Source organism: Elephas maximus, chromosome 13 (genome assembly GCF_024166365.1).
Source record: "Elephas maximus indicus isolate mEleMax1 chromosome 13, mEleMax1 primary haplotype, whole genome shotgun sequence".
Classification (NCBI taxonomy): Eukaryota; Metazoa; Chordata; class Mammalia; order Proboscidea; family Elephantidae; genus Elephas; species Elephas maximus.
The window spans coordinates 64,928,395-64,952,947 of record NC_064831.1 but is presented as its reverse complement, the minus strand read 5'-3'; the positions used below and the strand labels follow the sequence as shown (position 1 = coordinate 64,952,947).

Below are 24,553 nucleotides of genomic sequence, written 5' to 3'. Positions count from 1 at the left end.
GGTTTTTGAGTGAGAGACTGACTTGATTTGTAAACTTTCACTTAAAGCACAATAAAAATTATTTAAAAAAAAAAGAGTTTGCCTCAAAACACAATCCAATCTTGTAGAATGAGTCCTGCCTCATTAATATAACTGCCGCTAATCCTATCTCATCAACATCATAAAGAAAAGATTTACAACACATAGGAAAATCACATCAATGACAAAATGGTGACAATCACACAATACTGGGAATCATGGCCTAGCCAAATTGATACACAAATTTTGGGGGGACACAATCCAATCCATGACAGACACAAACACGCCTGCCTTCCTATCCTCCCACTTGGGTATGTTTCTTAGAGAAGAGTTAAGCCAGATCCTAAAGGATAGTTGACATTTAGACAGAGTTGAGGAAGGTAAGAGAATTGGATGGGGGAAAAAGCAATTATTTACTAATGGCCTATTATGTGCTTGGCACTATGTGAGTGCCAGAAATACAATGGTGAGTGAAATAGACTTTGTCCCTGCCCTCATGAAACTTACAATTGAGGGGGGAAGTCAGACAAAAATAACCACCTATACAAGTGTGTAATTACAATCTGCAAAAATAGGCATATGAAGGAAAAGTACAGGGTAATATGAGAGCCTACAATGGGGGAGCCTGATGTAACCTAGGGAGTGAGGGGAGTCTGCCTCTGGGGAGGAGCATCTGAGTTTGGATTGTTAACTGGAGGAAGACAGGGGACATGGGCTAAAATCACAAAAAAGAACAGCAATGCTGGGGAAGGCCCTGAGACAGTAGGGAACTTGGGAAGTTTGAGGAACTGAAAAGCCACCAGGAAGGCTGGAATGCAATGGAGTGAGTAGGAGGAGAGGTGAGAAGGAGAGATAGGTGGTGGCTGATCCTGTAGGACCTTGAGGCCATATTAAGAATTTGGGCCTTTATGGAAAGCACAATAAAAGTTATATAAAAAAAAGATTACTGCCAAGAAAACGGCAATGGAGTAGTTCTACTCTCACATGGGGTCACTAGAATTGAAATCAACTCTACAGCAACAGATGTGATGTGGGGAGTCAATCAGCCATCTCCCCCAAGGCTGACAGCTCTTTTACTTCACTCCCTCATTCGTTTAATAAATGTTTGATGGCCAGGTTCAAATCCCAGCTCAGGCCTTAAACTCATCTGGGCCCAGGGATCCTCATCCCTAAATAGGGAAACTTGCTGACATCAGGGGTTTCAGCTCAGTAGGAGGCAGCTGCACGGTCCTGTGTTTTTTCTCTCAGAGCACAGCTCCTCAGGACCCTTCTGCTCAGCCCCCTCCACTAGATCCCTTTCCTAGCCCTGCGAAGGCCTCTCAGGTCGGGAACTCCATCCACCAATCCCGGGGAGGTAGGCTCAGGCTCCTGTTCCCCATGACTTCCTAAGGTTTGTCCACTTCCCAGTGAGAGAGATGCCATTTGTTTATTCACTCATTCAACAAGGGAGGAGGTTTAGCAGAGTAGAGGTCTATGCTCTTGCTCTACGGTCTTTTCCTCTGTCTAAATCTTAATTATCCTTTAGGGTCCGTAATTCTAATGGGACCAGGGCCGACTTCCGAACTTGGCCTCCAAGGAAGTGAACAGGCTAAGTATACTTAAGAAACACAAAATTTGAAGCTATAAGACAGAGACAGTTGGAATGGCTCCAGCCCCGCTTCTGGCTTCCTTGTCGCTCAGCAAGGCCCCAACCCCCAAGCACTGGGATTACAAGCAGAACACCCTGTATCCCAGGGCTGGGCCCTGCGGTGGGATGGGAGGGGCGGACCTCTGTGACGTCACAGGAACGCCCCTCTCGGGAGGACACTGCGCCTGCGCCAGAACCGCTCCCTCGCTCCCGGAAGTGAAGGGTCTACACGGAGCGCCGCTGGGTCTGGGTGCCGGGAGGCTGCAGCGCTCGCGGAGCTTGTCCGTCCGGCCCCGACCACCATGTCGGCCTTCGATACCAACCCCTTCGCGGACCCAGTGGACGTAAACCCCTTCCAGGTAGAGCCCCCAGCTGACACCTTTCTGGGGCCAAGGGCCGCCGCCCGGGCCTCCTTCGCCAGAGTCCGGAGACGTGGCGTAGGAGGCACGGGCCATCTGCCCAATGGGAAAGCGGGCTCTGAGGGCTGGCCTATGGTAGAGTTTGGGGGGCGGGACTAGCAGCAGGTGGCACTGTGGAGGGGGCGGGGCGCGGTAGCTTAGGAGGAGGTGGGATCTTTTAGCCACCAAGACGTAGCACCCCTCAGTGGGCACTATTGGGGAGGGAGACGGGAACAGGCACGGTTGGACCCTCGAGATTCCCCCAGCGTCAGGGAGAGAAGCCACCCCACCTGAGGGGGAAATGTTGCTACCACATCTTGCCGTCCAGGGGAGTCACCTGTCTTGAGTCACCTTAGGAGAGGGGGCGACAGCAACTCAATGAGGAGATGGAAGCCTCTGATGGAATGGAGAAACCTGGGAAAAGCCCAAGCCCCTCACCCCAACAGCCAAACTAGCGTAATAGCATATAGGAGAGCCCCGGAGAATTGTCAGGAAAGGAAGGCTGGGAGAAGTTGGGAAGGTAGCCCAAGCTGAAAAATGGCCTTAATAAAAATTCCACACCTTGGTCATGGGTCTAGTTTGGAGTCGGTTTTGACCAGATAGGAAGAGATCAGTTTAGGGAGGGAAGAAAAGTGTGAGGGCTCTGAGGGTCTTTAAGCACAAAGGAATGTTGGCCTGAAGTGTGTGTGGGTGGGTGGTGACAGGGTAGTTGAGACACACTGACCTATGAGTTGGCCTGACCTTTTGGGTAAACGGTCAAGGAAGAGATAGTCTTCCTACTTAAAGCCAAAACCTTTCTGCCTTTGAACTGAGAGCACAGGGATGTTCTCTTTCCATGATGAAAAGCTGGGACTCCTGTTAGCCCCAGAGCTCCTTGTGCCTTTTGTTTCATGGCTGCTCAGAACAGTTCTAGGGAAGCTTACTTGTGCTGACCAATGCTTTATGAGCCCTGATGTTTCTGCTCTGTCAGGGTGTCACCAGGCACATTATTTTGTACTTTATTTTGTTCTTTGTTACTTTGTTTTGGTCATTGGCAGCTTCAAAGTTTCCTGCAGGTTTGGGGAAGTGTTTGGTGGGTCCCTTCCTGAGACTCAAAACAGCGTGAGCTTTTCCACCTTGAATCCCTCAAAGGGTCAGAGCATAACCTTCCCAATCAAAGACAAAGAGACTTTAAATAATTACATGCTGTCAGGAGAGTGAAAGCATTTTGCTTCTTACTCGACTCAGGGTGACTTATCCAATGGGAGCCCTCAAGGCAATTTTTGGTAGCTTGTTCCTTGTAACATCCGGGAATTCTGAGCGCTTCTCTTGCAGCTTAATACTTCTTGACAGAACCTTTGGAAGGACCTTGTCTCTTATGTAAGACAGTCACCTCTAGTAGCTGTAAAGAAAGAACATTTGCATTTTATCCTGCAGTGTCTTCTGGTAACCGTTTTTGCTTTGATTACAAAATTGGTACATAATATTGGAATTTGGGTTTCAGTAAGGATCTAGGTAGCCTTTTGGTGCATGTGATACATGATGATTTACTTTTTTTTTTTTCCCCAGTCCTGTCAGAATCAGAAATAAAATGTCTGCTATCTGATAGGCAGGCAGCCAGCTGTCCAGAGATGCAGAGAGCCTGTCCCCGATGCTGGCAGTGGGCAAGATAACTGGGCTGAGTCCTGCCCTATATTAGTAGCTACTTGAAAGTCTCAGACCACATCTCCAGCCCCAGGAATGATTGCGCAGACTATAGTAGAAGTAACTTCTGCATTCAAGCTAGACAGCCTGTCTGTCAGGCAGCCCCAGGATATGGCAGGACAGGAAGCAGCTGTGGTCCTATAAACAGCAGCAGCCGGTGGGGAATCCTGTGTGGGAAGAGGAGAGCTGGCTGGCTGCCATTCTGTCCCTCCTCATCCTGGGCTGAGTTTTTCCTCTTGACACATGGTTGTATGGGGAGAAGCAACTTTGGACGTGAAGCCCCTGAGTTCCTTCTCCTGGTCAGAGCTGCTCTCCCTCTCCTTGAGATGGTAGTGTCTGTCTGCTTCCCTGACTGCTTCCCTGGGTCTTTGGGAGGGTGCAGCTCTGGGTGGCAGGGCGTGAGCCCAGCTTCATTTACCCAAGATGTTGGCACAGAGCTGAGGAGACAGCAATTAGCCAATAGGCTTAGAAAGTGTCACACTGAGTCAGCTTTCAGAGCAAAGTCATTTTTTCCTTCACACCATGAAGGTGGGTTACAGAAATAAACTTAGCATTCTAGAATCCATGGTTGACTGTTAACGCTAGAAAGGGCCCTAGAAATCTAGTCTAACCCGTACTGTTTAGAGATGAGGAAACCAAGACCCCAGGGAGGCTGGCACCTGCCAAAGTCACTAGTTAATTAGCAGCAGGAAGGGGCCCAGACTTGGGTCTCATTCTCAGGACAGACCTGTTTTAGAAGCACGTACATTGATATTAAATGCCGTGGGGTTATTTTAGGCCAGCCGAGGAAAGAATGCGACGTCACTGTCCTCACCAGTCCTGAAATGAGAGCAGTGGTAGTGGTGAGAGTAACACATTAGTATTCGCCAAGCTATTTTTCCCCCAGTGTGTGGGGATGCAGCAATAGAGGTTTTATTGTGCTTTTTAGGACAGCACTTCAAAGCAGCATGTGCCACATTATGTTCTGAGTAACACCTGTCCGGAAATGTGCTCAAGGGCCTATGGTCAGAGAAGTTTGGGAATTGCTGCCTATTCCATTTTTCTTAAAGATTGACAAGGCCCGCTAGTTTGCTAAAGGTTCTGAGAAACCCTACAATGAAGACATTTGTTCAACTTTATTTGACCCAGCATTTCTCAAAACTACTCAACCATGGAACCCTTTTTCTGCTGACTCTTGTAATATCCTGTAAAACTGTTTACCAGGATAAGGAAATCAACTTAAAGGCATCCTTGGAGTTCAAACCCACCAGCTGCTCCGCAGGAGAAAGATATGGCAGTCTGCTTCCGTAAAGATTTCAGCCTTGGAAGTCCTATTGGGGCAGTTCTGCTCTGTCCTGTAGGGTCGCTATGAGTCAGAATCAACTGGACATCAGTAGGCTTGGTTTGATTCTTTACCAGCCTCCTGCCCCATGGTGTAGGTGTGTGCTTTGATGATCTCTTCCTTAGGAATGGGTATAACTGTGACTATTCTAAAACTTTCTGCAAAGCAACGGAACTGTGAATGGAGAGTTAAGTCATGAGAGTACAGCAGAGGTTTACCAGACTCCTAGGAGGAAGCAGGAAACTGCAAGCCAAGTGTTGGAATTTCACAACCTCCCCTAGCACACCCTGATCCCTGTGTTAACTACAGCACATCTGCTTTGTACCGTGTGGATATGTGGGCCCCTGCTTTTGTCTGATTCAAGGGCTCCTCTCTCCAAACGGTTTTCATTAAGTCTTGTCAGGTGGTCAAGAGGCTAAGGGTTGCACTGTTCATTTCGTTTTTCAGCAGGCCACTAAAAATCAGAACACCTAGGGAAATGCCAGGACTGCCTTCTTACTCAGTGTTTCTGCCCAGTTATCCCAGGCAGACAGCATTGATCTTAAGGAGGGAGTGGAATAGGTGATGGTGCTGAACAGAGAAAGCCTTTCAGTGTTCTTGAGTTGCCAAATCACATGATGTCACTTTCACACATTGCCTCCTTGCAGTTAAAAGATAACCTCAATGGTGTGGCTGCTTCCCAAGGATTTAAAGCATTTTTCTCCAGTGGGAGGAGAAAGTGGTGGCAGAAACATGATTTGAGTGTGACAAAGTTACATCAAGTTGACTCAGATGCATGGCGATGCCATGTGTGTCAGAGTAGAACTGTCTCCATAGGGTTTTCAATGGCCTATTTTTCAGAAGCAGTTAGCAGTCAAGCCCTTAACCATTTGCTTTGCCCAGGGACTTCTGCACAGACATTCCAGCCTCACCATTTCCCAGAGAAGGTTGGCTCGGCCTGATTACAGCTTTGAGAATTCTCAAAATCACCAGATGGATCTGGCATAGAACTTTGCCCATGAGCAGAACGTTGTCTCAAGAAATTTGAAAATGGAAGGTTCTTATAGTTTAACTCTGACTACAGACAGCTGCCCTAATGGGGTGTTCCTGCCTTTTACCCTCTTTGGCTAGACATTAGGGTTAGCACCTGGAGCCAGGCTGAGTGTTAGGAAGCACTTGGCCAGAAACAGACCTATGACTGTACACTTCCGTTAAGTTTCCTCTGGAGCCACTTGATGTAGATAGTCCAGTATTCAGAGAAATAGTAATATTTAACTAGACAAACAAGGGGCACTGCCACCCACCCAGAGAAGGGTGCCACGTGCGTTAGCAAGGTGTGACCCTTTCAGCAAGTGCCCTTTTGAGATGCTCACACATTTAGTGCACATCACTGAGCACCTCTGCCGCAGGGGCTGTTAGGGGGCAAAAGGCGAATGGGCACAGTATGTGGTCAGTGGCCTGTCAGAGCTTCTAATCTGGCTGGAGAGCTAAGGAATGCGCACTATGTTGTGGGTAAGATAGGGGGAATCAAAAAAGTTGCCAGAAAGAACTGAGGAATATGAGGAGGAAGGGCAGAGCCCCGTGGTAGGAAGGGCTGGGGCTGAGAGAAGAAGGCCTGGCAGGTGGGAGTAGAGGCTGTTTCAGGTGAAGGAGCATCAAGAACCAAAAGTCGCTTCTGCATGTTGTCAGCCCTGCGTGCCCGTGTTCCACCTGTTGCCTCTACAGCCTTTGCTGCTGCTCGTCGCTCTCAGATCCAGCGGTCCCTTTGGGAGCCGTGGGCCTGGGGTACGTCTGCTGCTTGCAACACACACGCTTGTTTGAAATGCTCTCCATCCTTGGCTGTTTTAACATCAAGGACTCCAGCCTGTTTTCACTTCCTGTCATATATTTAAGGGTGTCCCTGAGTTCTGTCCCCTGCACTTTACTCACTTTCTACCTCTCTACTTCTCTTCCACTCCTATACCTTCAGAATATCATCTGCATATACCAGTGATCCCAAGATTTAGATCTCTAGCCCTCACCTTTCTACTGAGCTTCAAACCAGTATTTCCAACCCTCAACTAGACGTATCCAACCGGATATATTCCACAGGCACCTCCAGTCTGACTCAGTATCTCTTCAGACTCTCTCCCTACTTTCATGTACATAGAGAGCCTGAAAAAACCTGTTCTTCCCATGATCACTTACCTTGGTTAATGGTGGCATTATTCACCCATTACCCAAGCTAGCAACCCCTGTCATTCAACTTATTTCTTTCCCTCCTCTTGTCCTGCAGTCCCTCCATTTTTTTTTTTTATTTTTATTGTACTTTAAGTGAAAGTTTACAAATCGAGTCAGTCTCTCATACAAAAACTTACATACACCTTGCTGAATACTCCTAGTTGCTCTCCCCCAATGAGACAGCACACTCCTCTCCACGTTGTATTTCCGTGTCCATTCAGCCAGCTTCTGTCCCCCTCAGCCTTGACATCTCCCCTCCAGACAGGAAGTGCCCACATAGTCTCATGTGTCTACTTGATCCGAGAGGCTCACTCTTCACCAGTAGCATTTTCTGTTATAGTCCAGTCCAATCTCTGCTTGAAGAGTTAGCTTTGGGAATGGTTCCTGTCTTGGGCTAACAGGATGTCTGGGGACCATAATCTCCAGGGTCCTTCTAGTCTCAGACTATTAAGTCTGGTCTTTTTATGAGAATTTGAGGTCTGCATCCCACTATTCTGCTTCTTCAGGGATTCTCTGTTGTGTTCCCTGTCATGGCAGTCATCAGTTGTAGCCAGGCACCTTCTAGTTATTCTGGTCTTAGGCTGATGTAGTCTCTGGTTTATGTGGCCCTTTCTGTCTCTTGTGCTCATAATTAACGTTGCGTCCTTGGCGTTCTTCATTCTCCTTTGCTCCAGGTGGGTTGAGACCCATTGGTGCCTCTTAGATGGCTGTTTGCTAGCGTTTAAGGCCCCAGACGCCACTCTCCAAAATGGGATGCAGAATGTATTCTTAATAGGTTTTATTATGCCAGTTGACCTAGATGTCCCCTGAAACCATGGTCCCCAGGCCCTACCTCTGCTACACTGGTTTTCAAAGCGTTTGGTTTATTCAGGAAACTGCTTTTGGTTTAGTCCAGTCGTGCTGACCTCTCCTGTATTGTACGTTGTCTTTTCCTTCGCCTAAATTAGTTCTTGTTTACTATCTAATTAGTGCGGTCCCTCCATTTTAACAACTTAAAGAGTTGCTGTGCCTGTGGCATCTACCTGAGAAGGGTCTCGGGAGTCCATCCCTCCTTCTCCATCCCCAGCTGCCATGCCTTGCTCCTCACTGTTACCCCCATGGACTGTCTGTTGTCCTCAGCCTGTCTTCCTGCCATCATCTTTCATTTGCTCATTGCACCTTGCTCACTGCTGGCAGTGGTGATCGCAGCACTTCCTGCTTACAGTTCTCTGGTTGTTTCCCATTGTTCACAGGGCAAAGTCCAAACCCCCACAGTCCGGCCCCAACCCCTTCTTCAGGCTCCTCTCTCTCTACACACCCTCAGCTCCCCCGCCTCCATGACCTTCTCCCATTTCCTGAACACGTATAAGTCCTTTTTAAAGGTGCACACCCTCTGTTTTTCTTTGCAAGTGCCGTTCTTGTCTTTTTAAACCAAAACCAAACCAAACTTGTAGCGTTGATTCTGACTCATAGCTACCCTATAGGACAGAGTAGAACTGCCCCATAGGGTTTCCAAGGAGTGCCTGGTGGATTGCATTCAAACTGCTGATCTTTTGGTTAGCAGTCGTAGCTCTTAACCATTACGCCACCAGGATTTCCCATCTCCCTCTTTACTGCTTGCTAAATTTCCTTCATCTCTCAAGCTCCAGCTCAGATACCACCTCAGTAAAGCTGTCCCTGACTCGCCAGACAGCTTTAGTCAGTCTCTCCTCAGGGATCCTGTTGCATTTGCCCTCATGCTGTTGTCACAGCATTGATCATGTACTGTCCTGTCTTGCCCCTGGCCCAGTGTCTGGTGTGGAATGGTGGTTTGGGGAGCAAACAGACAAAAATGAGAGGAGGTGGCAAGGGGCTCAGTTCGTCTGAGGGTAGAGCATGCTTAGAAGAGTACAGGGGCCAGCCCACGAAAGACCTCCAGTGCCAGGCCAGGTAGTTTGGCATTAATTTTCTAGACAATTCTGTACGTCACTGCCTGTGGCAGGGAGAGCTGAGAGTACCCCTTGTTCCTTTGGTGGGTTCTCGCCAGCACTTTAAACCGGTTCTTTCTGGTTTAACCCCCTGCTGAAAATTTGCATTTCCACCCTAGCTATACTGAATCAGAATCTGCAGTTTAACAAGATCCCCAGGTGATTCTTAAGGGCCAGAGTCACCTGGGGGTCTTGTTAAAATGTAGGTTCTGATTCAGTACATCTCAGTCACCTGGGGATGTTGTTAAACTGTAGATTCCGATTCAGTATACCTGGGGGTAGAAAAACAAATTCTCAGCAGGGGTTCGAACCACAAGCAGTTTGAAGCCCCGGCTCTCTGTGCTCTTTTCAAAAATGTGTTTGTGTTTAAAATCTAAATACACGTACCATAATCACATGGAAAATTTGGAAAACAAAAAGTCATACGTATGTCTCTACTAGTCTTCTGTAACCGTTATTTTGATGTGTTTTCCTGCCTGTGTTTCTTTCATGTGTGTGCTTTTTACATAGGCATCGTTTGGTGTTTCTGTAGCAGAACCTTTTGGCTATTGCTGCACTGTCTTCAGAACTGTGATCTTTTTAATGGCCATATAAGCCATTGAGGGGATGTGCACTGAAGCATACTCGTGCTCTCTGTTGCTGCATATTTGTCTCCTGCTTCCCCCATTATAAGCTCTGTTGCAGTGAATACCTTTGCAGATGCTGGTTTTTACGTGTTTTTATCATATTTCCTTGGGATGTACTCTCAGGTTCTGGGTGTACCAGGGTTAATCATGGCTCTTTGTGCGCTTGGGACCCAGCCAGCCATGCTGGGGACGATTGTCCTTTCTCATTCTATGATATACAGCCTCATCTCCAAAAGTTCCAAAATATTGCTGGCTCTCTGCCTCCCACAGAGAATGACCTTGAGTTTTTCTTAGTCCATGAGGTATTGTTTGGGGCCTGAAGTAAATCCCACACTAGGAGTTTGGGTGCAGTATAAGATGGGTTAAGCAAGGGGAAGTCACAAAGAGCTCAAGCACAGCCAGAGCCTGTGAGACACATGGGAAGAGATTCTCAAACCACTTAAAAACAAGGCCCTTCAGGGCAGAGCTTCAGCCTAACTCTGCCAGCCTCTTCTCTTACCTCACACCCAGCTAGATGGAAGTGTGCCCTGGCCTAGAGCTGTGGTGGGCTTTGCTTACCTCTTCCTGCCTTCCTCCTGGTCCTCCTCAGTGTCTTCCTTTGCCCTCCTGCCATCACCCGCCTCTGGGCCCCGTGGCAGCACGCTGCACCTGTGGTCCCCAGCACAACACTCATCTCACCTACCAGATTGTGACTTCAGAGGGCAAGAGCTGTGCCCTGTTTACCTCGGTGCATCCCTCGCAACTGCTTGTAACTGTCGCTGAACGAGAAGAACTGAGTTTAGGAGCTTTTTATTTGTTATAAATCCAGTAAAGGGCATTAGCCTGTCTGCATCCTTAATGCACTGAGGGTGTTTTAAGTTCCTTCTTCATAGGTGAAACTTAGCCCTCACCATCCTTTTAAACAACTACCTGACCCACTTGAGAGCCAGTTGATGCTCGGTGAGTGAGAAGGAAGGTTGATGCTGTTGACTTCCTGTTTGTGACTTGGAGTAAAAGCTGATGGTCCTCAGCCTGACACGTCACTGTGGTCCTTATTTGCAAGACTCTCTCTGCATGTGTCTTCCCAAGGATGTTCCCAAGAACTAGCTCTTTGAAAGCCAGGAACTGGGCAGCAGCCATCATCCTGGTCACTCCCACTGCCCTGGTCAGGGTCCCCCTGGAGCAGGTGCATTCATTCAGCCACATATTTATGGAGCGCCTTCTGTTGGTCAGGCACTGGCGTAGGCTTTGGGGACGCTCTGGTGACCAAGAGAGACCTGGGCCTTACCCTCTCAGATTTGCAATTGCCTGTCTTTGGAGACAGACAAACCTGGATTCAGAATCTGGCTCAACCAGTATGCCTGAGATCTTGGGTAAACTAATTGCCTTCTCTGAGCTTGGGCTTTTTCCAGCCGCAAAGTATAAATACTCCTCCCTCACAGGGTGGTTGTGAGGGTTAAATAAGGAGACTGCCTTCTCAGCCAAATTCTTCACCTGAGCCACAGAACACAGAAACTGGAGTGATGGCTTTCTCAGCTCACTCAAGGATAGACTGGAACCAGCACCATTTTAGATGCACAAAGGAGGTGGTAATTCATTACAGACAACGAATGGTTTAGGGCAGCAAGGATTAATTCTCTTGAGGAACCAGGTTGACAGAGGTTGGTAGAACTGTCTTTTCTGGCAGCTTGACATAGCTTCCATTTCTGGGGCGACTAGGTTTTTACTGTAGTGTCAGTGTGTGGTATGCCTCGCACATAGTAAACCAAAAAACCAAACCCACTGCCTTCGAATCGATTTCGACTCATAGCGACTCTAAAGGACAGAATAGAACCACCCCGTAGGGTTTCCAAGGAGCGCCTGGGGGTTTTGAACTGCCGATCTTTTGGTTAGCAGCCATAGCTTTTAACCACTATGCCACCAGGGTTTCCTTGCACATAGTAGACACTCAGTAAATGTAAGCTCTCTTCTCCGCCCCCTTTTTCTCCCCCACTCTCTCACCAGGCCTCAGCTTCTCTTGAAGCCACCCACATCTTTTAGGAAATGTCCAAATTGCTTCAGAAGGGAAATACCCATGTCCCTTGGAGTACTCGAGGCTTCTCTTCCCAAGCAAGGTGCTTCTGGGCCTTGGGGCTGCTGCTGCAATTTCTCTGTGCCACCTAGAAAAAATAGAGGAGGGCCTGCAGCAGGCAGGCGTTTATTCTCAAGCATTTACTGAGCTGTGCTCTGCATCAGGCCCTTCACTGAGCACCAGAGAGCTACAAGTATGAGTGAGGCACCAGTGCATCTGGCTGCAAACTGTTCACAGCTTTCCAGTGGAGATGGGATTTGTCCTTCCTGAGCCTGGTGAGGGGTCCAGGGCCGAGTCTTTAAGATTTTAGAGAAAGGAGGAGGGATCAGTGTGGACAGGGTAGTCAGCCCTCCGTCTCCTCACCCCACCCCCAGAATTCCCTTCTGACCAATGTTGGTAAAGGAAATGACATCTCTTTATGGGCCTGGGGGTTGCTTATTAAACGTGTGCACCTTGGCCAGGTGTGTTTTATGGCAGCACCTGAAACTGCTACCAGAGCCATCCCTCTGCCCCCCTTCCTGTGTGACTCAGACTTGAGTAACCAGTTCCTGGGATGGCAGATGTAATTGCAGTGCCTTCAGCTCACTCACCCACCTGTGGCTTGGTGTCTTTGGAGTCTGAAGGGGAACAGATACTGAGCCCCAAATCTTCCTTGTAGGAGGCCAGCCCCGTAAATCTGGGAGAAGACTGTCAGTTTTTGAGCCAACAAATAACCCTAGGCCCAGTCCCTCCAGCTCCAGCTGGCCTCCCCAACCTCACCTTGTCACTCTGTCCAAGTTGCAGGAGCTACCAGAGCAGGGAGTGTTGTCCAACAGGAATGATATGACCGCAGTGTCTGGCAGAGGAGGTTGGTGGGGAGTAGGGTGCAGAGGATAAGACCCTGCTCCCTTCCAGAGACAGGTAGTGAGGTCAGGCTGTGTGCCCAGCTCTGGGCTAGGCTCTGGGAGTACTGGTGGCCCGGATGGGAAGATAGTGTGTGTAAAGAAGTCAGAACACATTTAGTGCTGACCCTCAGCTCTGTAGATGTTCATAATAGGAGGGAGCTCCCATTTTGTGACCTAGGACAAGTTATTTTTTCACCATGGCAAGTGCTGGTTTCCCCATCTGTAAATTGAAAGGGTTGATCTCCAAGGGTCTATCTAATTTGAATGTTGTGCCTAAGAGTTCAGACTGGGAAGGCTTCCTGGTAGAAGTGAGGATGGTCCTGAGTGACTGGATGAGTGGTGAGAGGGGCAGGGTGATAAGACCAGGGAAGCATACTCTTCCCCAGGGCTAACTGAGGCCTTGTAATAAGGGTTGGCAGTCCAGTGCAGTTTGCCTGTCCTTCGTGGCTGTTGTTCCCAAGCTAGGTGTCCCTGTCAAGCTGGACCTGAGCCCCATGCCTGTTACAGGAAAGGTTGAAGCCAGCCCCAGGCCAACAGGAAGGCCACTTGGGTAAAGAGGGTAGCAGGGAGCCCCGTGCAGGCCCTGGGCTGGAAGGCCTGGCCTCAAGTGGAGATCAGAGGGGGAGAAGGGAGGATTGAAAACTTAGGAAAAGACTGTGTTCTGAGGACAGTTTTGCAGTTTCTTTGAAAAGAATACAGGAAAAAAAAAAAAGGCACACGTTTTCCTGGATTTCCATCTGAGCCCTTCACATTTCTCCTCATGGCAAGCACTGCCTGCTTTTAGGAGGAAAGCATGGACAGCCGAAGCAGGCGCCTTTAAAAAATAAGAGGAGTAAATGCTTTCTGTCAGATAAGAAATAAAACCAGACAGAAAGGTTATAAAGTGAAAAGTCTCCACCCTCACCACCCTATTCACCCTCCCCCCAAAAAGAAAGCTCCACTCCCTGGAGGTAAATACTGTTAACAGTTTGAACTCTATAAAGGGCACTGACAAGAACTCACTAGTGTCTGTTCCCCAGCCTCCCTCCAAATACAAAGCTGGCTCTGGGTCGCTCCTGGGAAGTCACCTGGGCGGAACCCTCTTGTGTTCCAGAAAGGGTGAAGAGACTGCGGTTGTGGTATGGCTAGGGGTGGGCAGAGGTGCTGTCAGGAGAGGCTTGTCAAGACACTGGAAAGGACAGTCAACAGCCTCACTGCAGCCAGGTGTCATTGGGACTGCATGCTGGCCCTGGCAGGGCTCCAGACCTTTGAACCTGTCTGATCCAGTTCAAACCCCTGCTGCATTTCTGACATGTTCCTGGCTGATAATTTGCATTTCTAACAAGTTCCCCGGTTGTTATACATAAGAATCACCTGGGGATCTTGTTAAAATGTAGATTCTGATTCAGTATATCTGGGGTGGAAATGCAAGTTCTCAGCAGGAAACTTGTTAGAAATGCAAATTCTCAATAGGGCCTAGATCCAGAACCCAGGTTTCAGAAGCCCTCTCCTCAGGAGGGGCCAAGAGATGGTAATCCCACCCCCTCAAGGCTCTCATCTGTCCTCAGTGTCTAAATGGCTTTTGTTTTGTTTTGTTTTTTGGTCAGGATCCCTCTGTGACGCAGCTGACGAATGCCCCGCAGGGTAGCCTGGCTGAATTCAACCCCTTTTCAGAGGTTAGTGAGCATGCTATCTTTCTGAGTTCCCTGATCCTCTGGGTGGTGCTGGGGTGTCTGAGGCAAGGAATCTTGGCAGAGAAGGAGCAGCTTTGAGGAGCAGCAGCCATCAGAGTCCTAAAGTGAACTCGGGTGGGGGTAAAGGGGGGGAAATCACTAAGGGCTCTCTGAAATTCTTGCCCTGGGAGCCATGATGTGGCTTCCTCCCTGAGCAGAGCAGCCTGCCCTGAGGACGGGAGAGGAGAGTGCTCTGGGTTCAGCGAGGCATCAGATGGGGCGAGAAGTGGCACAGGAAGGCCCAGAGGGAGTGCCACACACAGGCAGGGGCCAAGGCCCAGCAACCTGTGTGCTCCTGGTCGTCAGATCTGGAACTTTGCTCAGCCTGCTGCATGTTTGCCCCACTCATCCCCCCTGTCTGTCTCTTGCAGACAAATGCAGCAACAACAGTTCCAGTCACACAGCTCCCTGGGTCCTCAGGGCCAGCAGTTCTCCAGCCCTCCGTGGAACCAGCCCAGCCAACCCCGCAGGTACTGTGGACAGAGAGTCCTTTGGCCCTTCCTCTCCTGTGCGGGAAGCACCAGACCAGCAACTGGGCCCTGAGGTTGGGGGTGGGCAGTGGACCTTAGTCTCTGGCTCCCCTTCAAGGGTCCTCTGGCTGATTTCTTTGGAGCTGGTCACTTTAATCTTTCAAGTGGAGGAACTGCCTGGCCACCTGATACCCCCTCACCCCAAATCATGTACCACCACAATAAAAAAAAAAAGCTCCACACCAGGCCGTGGTCCTTGGTATCTTAAGGAGGAGCATCTGCCTCTGCCATGCTGCTCCAGAACCGCCCTGAGCCTTTGGCTTCTTCTCTCTCGCTCAGGATGCAGCATCTCTTCCTTCCTTCCCTGATATATTCCTGCCTGCCTTCCTCTTTTCCTTTGTCCCTTCACCAAATACTGTGGATCTTGTCTCCCGTATGGCCACATTCCATCCACCGCCTCACTGCCCACCCCATGTTCATCGCTGTCCTGCGAGCGAGACCCAAAGTGGAGTTGTGTGTTGCAGCTCCTGCTTAGACAGGCCAGCAAGTTCCTGCCTACCAGGTTCCTGGCAGTGAGTGAGCGCTCAGAGAGGCAGATGCTGCTAGGAGGAGATAGTATTCTCAGAAACAGCTACATGCGAAAGCTTTCGAAGGTAGGCAAAGTGTAGATGAGCACAAGGGAGGGCAAGGCACCTGGAGCCTTCCAAACGGGGCTCGGACCCTAGCGGGCCCCAGGCTGCTCCCAGGGTCTGGCCGGGCTTGTGGTGAAGGTGCTGCCCCTCCAGTGGCCCTAGAACCTGTGGAGGTGAGGCAAGCCTTTCTTGTTTAGTTGGGTGATGGGCTGCAGGGACCTGGGTTCAACTCAACTGAAGTCATAGACCTGGGGAGAGGGGGCTAAGACCCTCAGTATGGTTCAGTGCAGTCAGTTCCCGCTCTGCTCCTGCCCCTCATGCCTGAAACTTACCTCCCAAAGGCAAGCTTAGCCTTTTGGAGACCTGCTTTTGAAGAGGTTGTATGTGTGTGTATATGCATATGCCTGGCCTGTTACTCTACAAGATGACCGGTTTGATATATGTTCCGTAAAAATAACTAGATCATTCTTCAGGATGAACCCAGTCCTAATAGGTGCCATACTCCACAGGAGCAGGGCCCTGGGCTGGAACACTCGGGCCCTGGGACCAGTTCTGCTCAGCCTCACTTACAGTTCCCTAGTGACTTCACCCAGAGGCCTTGCACAGCCTGGAGAACGGATAAAGTTTGGACTCTGCAAGTGATGAAAGCAAGGCGCAGAGCAGGGCCAAGCCTAAGGGGCTGTCCTGGGCAGTAGCCAGTCACAGCGCAGGTGATCTCCTCAGTTCAGGTAGCCCTCAGGAGGTGCTCCTGGGGGTGGCGGGGGTGTAAATCATCAAGGTTCAGGTACACACGTCCATCTTCAGGTGTCTTCTTCCCTCCCCACTCATTGTTAGCCAGCTTGCACTGCACCCCTTCACATTTGTGCCCCTCCAAGTTCTTCAAAGGAGGCTTGGGTCTTGCTTTCTGGCCATAGGCTAGCCTCTTGAGAGGTCCCTTTCCATTTGCATTACCCCCAAAGGTCACTATAACTGGATGTTGCCTGGACTCCAGTGTGGGGGAGGAGAGGGAAAGCCACTCAGGATAGTTCTCTTATCTCAAGCTCAGGGATGAAGGGGAGAGGAGAGCTCTGGTGATTCTCAGGGGCCAAAGGTGGTGTGGGGGCAGTGGGAGACAGGTCACCTTGGCCTCCCCGTGGGTGACTCTGGTGCCCAAGACACTCTTGTATGGCCTGGACTGCCTCTGGGACTCCCTGTGGCTCTCCTGCACGGGTCAAGGCCCCTCTTCCTGCCCAGGCTGACACTGTCCGTCTCTTTTGTGCCCGGCTGTGCCATCTGCCCTCGTTCCCTCCAGGCCGTAGCCTCTGCAGCCCAGGCAGGCCTGCTTCGGCAGCAGGAAGAGCTGGACAGGAAAGCTGCTGAGCTTGACCGCAAGGAGCGGGAGCTGCAGAACACTGTGGCCAACTTACGTGGTAAGGGAGGCTGCTGGGGCCCCTGGGGCCTGTGTCCTGGGGCAGGAGAGCTTCTTGAGCCCTGCAGGGAGGGCCCTCCCAGCACTCAACCCTGAACCTGCTTGTTCCTGGGGCAGCCTCACAGGTTTAGCTGAGCTCTTGACCACCTTAGAATGTGCTGGTCCTAGGGAAGAGCAGCCAGCTGGAAGTCAGAAGGCCTATAATGTAGTCTTGAAGGATGTAGATTATTTCTGAGCTTCTTCCTAGCTCTAAAATTCTTTGATGTACTGGGGGCACTGATCCCACAGCTCCTTGCTCGTGATAATGACCCCCGTTGTCATGTTCACGGGCTGGTTGTTAATAAAGGTAATCCCATATGCTGTTTTGCCCTTTGTATCTCACAGTACTTTTGGGACCATTGTCTTGGAGTGAGCGTCTCTGTCTCCTTGTGTCCCATCACCCTTTTCCTGTCCCACTCCATGCTCTGTGAAGAACCCCGAGCCATAGTTACAGGAGCCCCTCTCACAGCCCTGGTCTGGCTCATAAACTGGGTGAGTGCGTGCATGCCTCAATGCTGCTTCTGAGGCCGGGCCCTCACCTCGTCTCCACTCTCCTCTCTCCATGCAGTGCGAGAAAACAACTGGCCGCCGCTACCCTCCTGGTGCCCTGTCAAGCCCTGCTTCTACCAGGATTTCTCCACAGAGATCCCTGCTGACTACCAGCGGATATGCAAGATGCTCTACTATCTCTGGATGTGTGAGTCTGGCTGCTGCCTCTCAGAGCCCAAGGGTGAAATGGGGTGGGACTCGAGAGCCCTCAGTCTTCTGCCTGCTCCTCCCTGGTGTGGGAAACTTCCTCTCAGCTTTCTGCAGAGAGTTGGCCCTCCCAGTCTGCTCCCTGTCCTGGGAACCTTCTCCCAAGGGGCAGTCCACACCATAGATCAGGTAGGGTGGAATTAGCCAGATGAACTTCCCAGGGAGCTCATTATACTGAAGTGCCCTCCTTAGGAGAAGGCCGTCTCTTCTCCACAAGCCCCTGGGCTCCTAAGGGTGAGCAAAAAAGGCTCTTCCTGTAGTTCTGTTGTGAGCCATCCGGAGCCAGGGGAAAAGAGTTGCTGAAAGATTTTGTTCCCCAAGGATCAGAGCTGGGTCCGCACCCTTCCCTCCCTGCCAATACCTGGGCTTTCCCAGCCCTTCTTAGGAACTTAGTTTGGTCCCCAATTTTGAGATCCCAGAAAACCAGAATTTGGGAGGTGACCCTGCCTAGGGCCATCTACTATTTTTATAGCTGACCTTGCAGCAGGGACCTCATTTCCTCTCCTGGGGGTTTGACATGTTGGAAGCCCTTCTGCCAGCCATGCTGATGCAAGCTCATCTCTCTCTTCCCTCCTCCCTCCACAGTGCATTCACTGACTCTGTTTCTGAACCTGCTTGCCTGCTTGGCCTGGTTCACAGCCAACACTTCGAAGGGAGTGGAGTTTGGCCTCTCGATCTTGTGGTTTCTGATCTTCACCCCCTGTGCCTTCCTTTGTTGGTACCGACCCATCTATAAGGCCTTTAGGTGAGTGGGCTGAAGCAAGGGTAAGTGTACAGCTGACATTGCAGGTAACAAGCCTAGGGCCATAGTCCCTGGCACCCCATCCCAGTCTGGGAGCAGAACAGAACGGTGGGGAAATTCACTTTCCCATTGCCACCAATAGCCAGAGCAGATAGGGATCAGAAGCCTGTCCTGGGCCTAGGCACGGGAGACCCAGAGAGAGCGATCAGGAGCCTTACCTGCTTTCCTGCTGCTCCCGGTCTGTCTGGTGGGTGAGATTCCAGTCACAGAGAGGGTGGGGGCCCTTCTGAGGACTAAGGTGTGCTTCACTGATAGAGCTGGATAGGTGCTCTCAGTGGCTTATCTGTCCACTCTTATTGTGCGCCTTTTTCCCTCCTCTCCCCTCTCTCTGCCTCCCCACACTAATGAATCCTTACAGACCCCTAGGGGCTCTGGAACTGTACGTCAGAGCTGATGCTTGTCAGAAAGGGGTGGGGGACAACGGCTGACCTATTCCATCATCCCATGTATTCAGCAGGGAACCTGAGCCCTCACTGTGTTCTACGCCTCAAGGACACACAGATGGAGGTGCACAACCTTTTAGGAATTCTATCTGGTGTTCCCTACGTCCCCAAATACCTTTTTCCTCCACCCAGGCCTACAGTTTTATTATTAGAGATTTATGCCTTTGGCTTGGTGTTTTTTTTTTTTTTTTTAGCCTGCTATGAAACACAAGTAAATGGTCTGGGAGATGGAGGTTAAGCTCTTTATATTGTCCTCTGCCTGAGGAGTGGACTTTATCAGCTCTTTGATTGGAAGAGCTTTAAATTGGAAGGCAGTGAAAGGCAAGCCTTTCTTGACTATGGCAGTGGGTGTCTGTGTATGTCCTCCTGGACAGTGCGGCTGGTCCCCTGAGCTCTGCCCACTCCCCCATCCTGCCTCCTGGCACCTAGGTTCTGCAGCTGTCATACTAAGTGAGGAATGAGAGGTACGTGGCCCAGGCCCTTGGGTGACTTCTCATTTCCTGCTCTCTCCACAGGTCGGACAACTCTTTCAGCTTCTTCGTGTTCTTCTTTGTATTTTTTTGTCAAATAGGGGTCTACATCATCCAGATGATCGGCCTTCCCAATCTGGGGAATAGGTGAGGCCTGGGGCAGCACAGAGGGAATTATGCTTTGGACGTGGGCTCAGCCTCTCTCACCCTGTTTCCCAGCTCCCAGATGAGCCTCCTCTCACCACGGCAGGGAGAGAGGCAGGTGGACCAGCTTGGTTGTGATCCAGACTATACACTGTATGCCTTGCTCTCCACGTTTTCTGAAATGTGGGTGAACGTGGCCTAACTCCTTAGGCTACTAATGTTGTGTCTGGTACTGGATTTCTCCTACCACACCCCCTTCGAGGCTGGTGCTACTTCCACAGGCCCCACTGTGACTTTTTTCAGCAGTCCTGTGACTCAGTAGATGGGGCCTGAGCCTTCCCCAGAGAGGCACTTCCTGCCACCCTCTTTGAGCATAAGGCTGGCTCGAGTTTCTCGAGCACTGCAGTTCTTAGCTCAAAATTAGTCTCAAAAAGAAGAGCTGAGGGCTGATGTTTTCCTTTCTGCTCCAGTGCACAGGGAGCATTGCAGAAGGGTCAGGTCAGCACTTGGCTGAAAGCTTGAGCCTGGAAGGGCTGCACTATTTTTGGTCCCCTTCCTCCACCAGAGCCGCCAAGTCCAAAGTGGTGGGGAGAGGACTGTCTTGCGCTCCAAGCACATGAACACTGCCCTCCCACCAACGTCGTCTTCTCACCTTGCTCTTTCTCGCTCGGCCTCTTCTCTCTGACAGTGACCTAATTTCATTACTCACAAGATCCTGGTAGACAGGCTGTGATTAAAAACTGCTGATTGATTCACCCTCAGCTGGGAATCGGAGACTTGGGTTCTGTTCCTGGTTCTGCCCCTCCCTGCTAGACTAGGTGAGCTCTGCAGACTGGTCTCCTAATGCTTCCCTGGAGCCTTCCATGACCATTTTCTTATCTCCCCTCATGATACTAGGAAATGGATAGGTGATACTATTCCCCCTTTTTTTTGTTATTAATTCTATTTTTTATTTATTTGATTGTGGTAAAATACATATAACAGAATTGACCGTTTTAACCATGCTAAAGTGTACAGTTTGGTGGCACTTTGTACATTCACAATGTTGTACAACCACCACCTCTCTCTAGCTCTCAACAGAAACTGCTCTTATTAAGCACTCATTTCCTGTTCACTCCTTCTCAGCCTGATACTCGGCTTTTTTTTCCTATGGATTTGCTTACTTTGTATATCTCATATACATATATGGTTTTCTGTGTCTGACTTTTTTCACGTAGTATAATGTTTTCAGGGTTCCTCCATGTTGTAGCATGTGTAAATACTTCATTCCTGTTTATAACCAAATCATATTCCGTTGTATGAATACACAGCATTTTTTATCCATTCATCAGTTGTTGGACATTTGGGTTGTTTCTGCCTTTTGGCTACTGTGAATAGTGCTGATGTGAATTTTCATGTACACGTTTTTGTTTGAATACCTATTTCAATTCTTTGGGGCATATATCTAGAAATGGAATTGCTGGATCATACAATTGTGTTTAACTTTTTGAGGAGCCCGATAAACAGTTTCCCACAGTGGCTGTGCCATTTTACGTTCCCACCAGCAATGCGCAAGGGTTCCAGTTTCTCTGCATCCTCACCAACACTTATTTTCCATTTTCTTTTACTATAAAAAAAAAAAAAGCCATCCTAAAACTCACCAAAACCGAACCCACTGCTGTTGAGTCAATTCTAACTCATAGCAACCCTATTGGACAGAGTAGAACTGCCCCACAGGGTTTCCAGGGAGTGCCTGATGGATTCTGTCAGCCTTTTGGTTAGCAGCTGTAGCTCTTAACCACTGCCATCACCAGGGTTTCCATAGTCATCATGGCAGGTGGTATTTCCATGTGGTTTTGATTTGCATTTCCTGAATATCTAATAATGTGGAACATCTTCATATACTTATTGGCCATTTGTATATCTTCTTTGGAGAAATGTATATTCAAGTTCTTTGCTCATTTTTAAATTGGGTTTTTGTCTTTTTGTTGTTGAGTTGTGAGGATTTTTTATATATTCAGGATACTAACCCCTTATCAGATGTGTGATTTGCAAATACTTTCTCCTCCTCTGTGGGTTATCTTTTCACTGTCCTGATAGTATCCTTTGATACATAAGTTTTAAATTTTGATGAAGTCCAATTTTTTCTTTTGTTACTTGTGCTTTTAGTGTCATAGCTAAGAAACCGTTGTCAAATCTAGGGTCATGAGGGTTTATCCTTATATTCTCTTCTAAGTGTTCATAGTTTTAGTTCTTACTTTTAGGTCTTTGGTCTAATTTGACTTATTTTTTGTATGTGGTGTGAGGTAAGGGTCCAACTTAATTCTTTTGCATGTGGTTATGCAGTTGTCCCAACATCATTTGTTAGAGTACTCTTCCTCCACTGAATGAACTCAGCACCCTTGTCAAAAATCAGTTGTCCATAGATGTGTGGTTTATTTTTAGACTCTCAATTCTGTTGATCTATATGCCTGTCCTTATGCCAAGTACCACGCTGTTTTGATTACTGTACCTTTGTGGTAAGTTTGGAAATTGGGAAGTGTGATGATATTATTCTGTCTTACAGATGAGGACACTGGGGCTTAGGGAGTGACATGACTGACTAAAGGCAGAGCTGGGGAGGAGAGGGGCTGTCTCTGGGCTCTGTTGGGAGGAGTGAGGTGGCAGGGGGAGTGCAGCAGATTGGCTAATGGTCCTCCTTCCCAGAGGGCAGGTCCTCAGGAGTGGGTAGCCAGGCCTCTCTCCACTCCCAAGCAGCAGGAAAAGGCCCAGTCCAGTGTTCCACCTGACTCTGTGAGGGCAGCAGCCACATCTTCCCACCTGCATGGGATTCCCATGTGAATCCATCTCTGAGGCCCCATATGCTCAAAGACGCCTGGCTTCTCACAGGCCAAGGGCTTCTGGCCCACAGGGCTCAGTGCTGCCAGGAAATGTCCAGGTGGTGGGTGGACACAGCAGCCACTTCGAGAGGAGCCCACTTACGCCCCCTCTGGCCACTTCCTCCCTTTGTAGCGGTTGGATCGCAGCCCTGTCCACAACGGAGAAAGACAACTTACCCGTGTCGATCATCATGTTAGTGGTGGCTGGCTTCTTCACCCTCTGTGCTGTGCTTGCACTCGTCCTCCTGAAGCGGGTGAGTGGGGGTGCCTGCATCATGGGATGTTCTTTAGCACTGCAGTTGGGCCTCCTGGGTCCCCAAATGTCCAGTGGCCCCCAAGGCTCTGGGTGGAGGCCAGTAAGCTTGGCTTCCTGGTAGCACCTTTGGGAGTATCACCTGGATAACTGGGTACCTGGCAGTGCTTCTCACGCCCGCCTCTTTCCCCAGGTGCACTCCCTGTACCGCCGAACAGGGGCCAGCTTTCAGCAGGCCCAAGCGGAGTTTTCCCAGGGCATCTTCAGCAGCAGGACTTTCCGCAGCGCTGCCTCTTCTGCTGCCCAAGGAGCCTTCCAGGAGAATTAGCCCTCTCGGCTCTGTCCTCCTTCTGCCCCAGCTTTTTCTCTCACCTGCCTTCTGAGCTGCACTTTCCGTGGGTGCCTTATATGATGGTTATGCCCAGCACAGACCTGAAGAGGGTCTTGCCATGGCTCTTCTTCCTTCCTCAGCAGCCAGCTCTCCCTTACACCTGAGGGGAAGTGAGGGAGGAAGGGACTTATTTTTTACACAAGAGAAAAGAAAAGAAAAAAAAACAAAACTGGCTTGCTTTCTCTACAGGTGGTTTGGTAGGGCTCTGTTATCTCTTTGGAAGCAGTGGGACTAAAGCCCCCCCCCCCAACCACCATGTGGGATAACTGGCTGCCCTGGCCGACCTCAGCCCCGGAGTCTTATTTCTTCCAGAGTCCTGCCTCTCCACTTTTCCCTCTACAGGCCTAGCCTGAACCTGGCTCCACAGACCCACCCTGTGGCGTTCACAGTCCTGCTCTTCTTTACTGCCCAGGCTGGGTAGCCTCTGAAGGGTGCCATTATAGAAGAGCTGCAGGCTGGATAGGTGGTCAGCTCTGTTCCCTGGATTGCTCTAGGGTGGTCTCTGGGCTTCCAGAGCCTCTAGCCTGGCTGTCCAGCCTCACCTCTGCCCCATTTTTCTCACAGATTCATAGTCCTTTAGGCCCCTGGCACCCACCTGGTGTGGGCAACACTTTGTGCCCTAGAGTCCTCTGGAGCCCTCTCTGAGCCCTTCCTGCTTCAGACTTACTGAATATGCAATGGAGTTGAGATTTAGGGAGTGGGAACGGGAGGGATAGAGGACACTGACCCCATGATGTTCTGCCCAGGAGGGTGGGGTCTTACTGTCTTGGTGTGGTTTCTTTGGCCTCGTTTGCTTCGACTGCCTCTCCTCTGAGGGACAGCTGCCATTTGCCTTAGCGTCAGATTCTTCCCCCTCACCCACCACCATCAGCAGTATCCAGCTTGTGTGACCCTTGGGGAGGGCGGGTGAATCAGCCCATAACTGCACCCTTTAGGCTGGACTGACAAGCCACCTTTCTGAATGCTGCAGACGAATCCTCCGAGGTCCCCCCACACCTCCAGTAGAGGCTAGGTCATCTTTTACTCATTCTGGGGACTCCCCAAGAGGTGTGTCACTGTGATGCGAGCCTAGGAGCCCACGGTTAGAAGCTGCATGGTGTGTGGACTGAGGGGCTTCCCAAAAAGTTAGCCAGCCCCTGCTTCTGGGGCCCGGGGCCCACCCACCCCGAGGCAGCCCTAAGGCTCCTAGCCCACCCAGCTGCAGAGCCATTGAATGATGATGACAGTGACCAAGGTTTTGTAAACTCCTTTCTGGTATTTTTTTCTCCATGTACATAAAAATGTATATGTTTTATCTCAATTTTTTGTGCTTAAATAAAAACATTTTCAGACAAGACTGGTCTTAATGTCTGGTGGACTTGGGAGGATGGAAGTGGTCTTAAGGGTTGGGTAGGGTTTGAGGCACTTCCAGCAACAGGCCAGA

At 49.9% G+C, this 24,553-nt stretch overlaps 1 protein-coding gene across 2 annotated transcripts; it reads left to right on the top strand.

Moving 5' to 3' along the window:
* The first annotated feature begins 1,836 nt into the window (after positions 1-1,836).
* SCAMP2 (secretory carrier membrane protein 2) lies at positions 1,837-24,464 on the top strand. 2 transcript variants are annotated; one of them, XM_049905995.1, is made up of 10 exons: positions 1,837-2,004; positions 14,339-14,407; positions 14,836-14,934; positions 15,459-15,587; positions 16,858-16,975; positions 17,582-17,710; positions 18,355-18,514; positions 19,530-19,631; positions 22,620-22,740; positions 22,933-24,464. In XM_049905995.1, exons 1-10 carry the CDS (start codon positions 1,948-1,950, stop codon positions 23,065-23,067), a joined length of 1,119 nt encoding a protein of 372 aa, XP_049761952.1. In that variant the 5' UTR covers positions 1,837-1,947; the 3' UTR covers positions 23,068-24,464. The 2 variants fall into 2 exon arrangements, with proteins under 2 accessions (XP_049761952.1, XP_049761951.1); XM_049905994.1 differs by lacking the exon at positions 15,459-15,587.
* Positions 24,465-24,553: the final 89 nt, after the last annotated feature.

Excerpts from the sequence above, each read along its gene's own strand:
- SCAMP2 (XM_049905995.1), top strand. The coding sequence starts at position 1,948 with ATGTCGGCCTTCGATACCAACCCCTTCGCGGACCCAGTGGACGTAAAC. Across the intron at positions 2,005-14,338 it reads TGGACGTAAACCCCTTCCAG|GATCCCTCTGTGACGCAGCT; the intron begins GTAGAGCCCCCA and ends TTTTTTGGTCAG. Across the intron at positions 18,515-19,529 it reads CCCATCTATAAGGCCTTTAG|GTCGGACAACTCTTTCAGCT; the intron begins GTGAGTGGGCTG and ends CTCTCTCCACAG.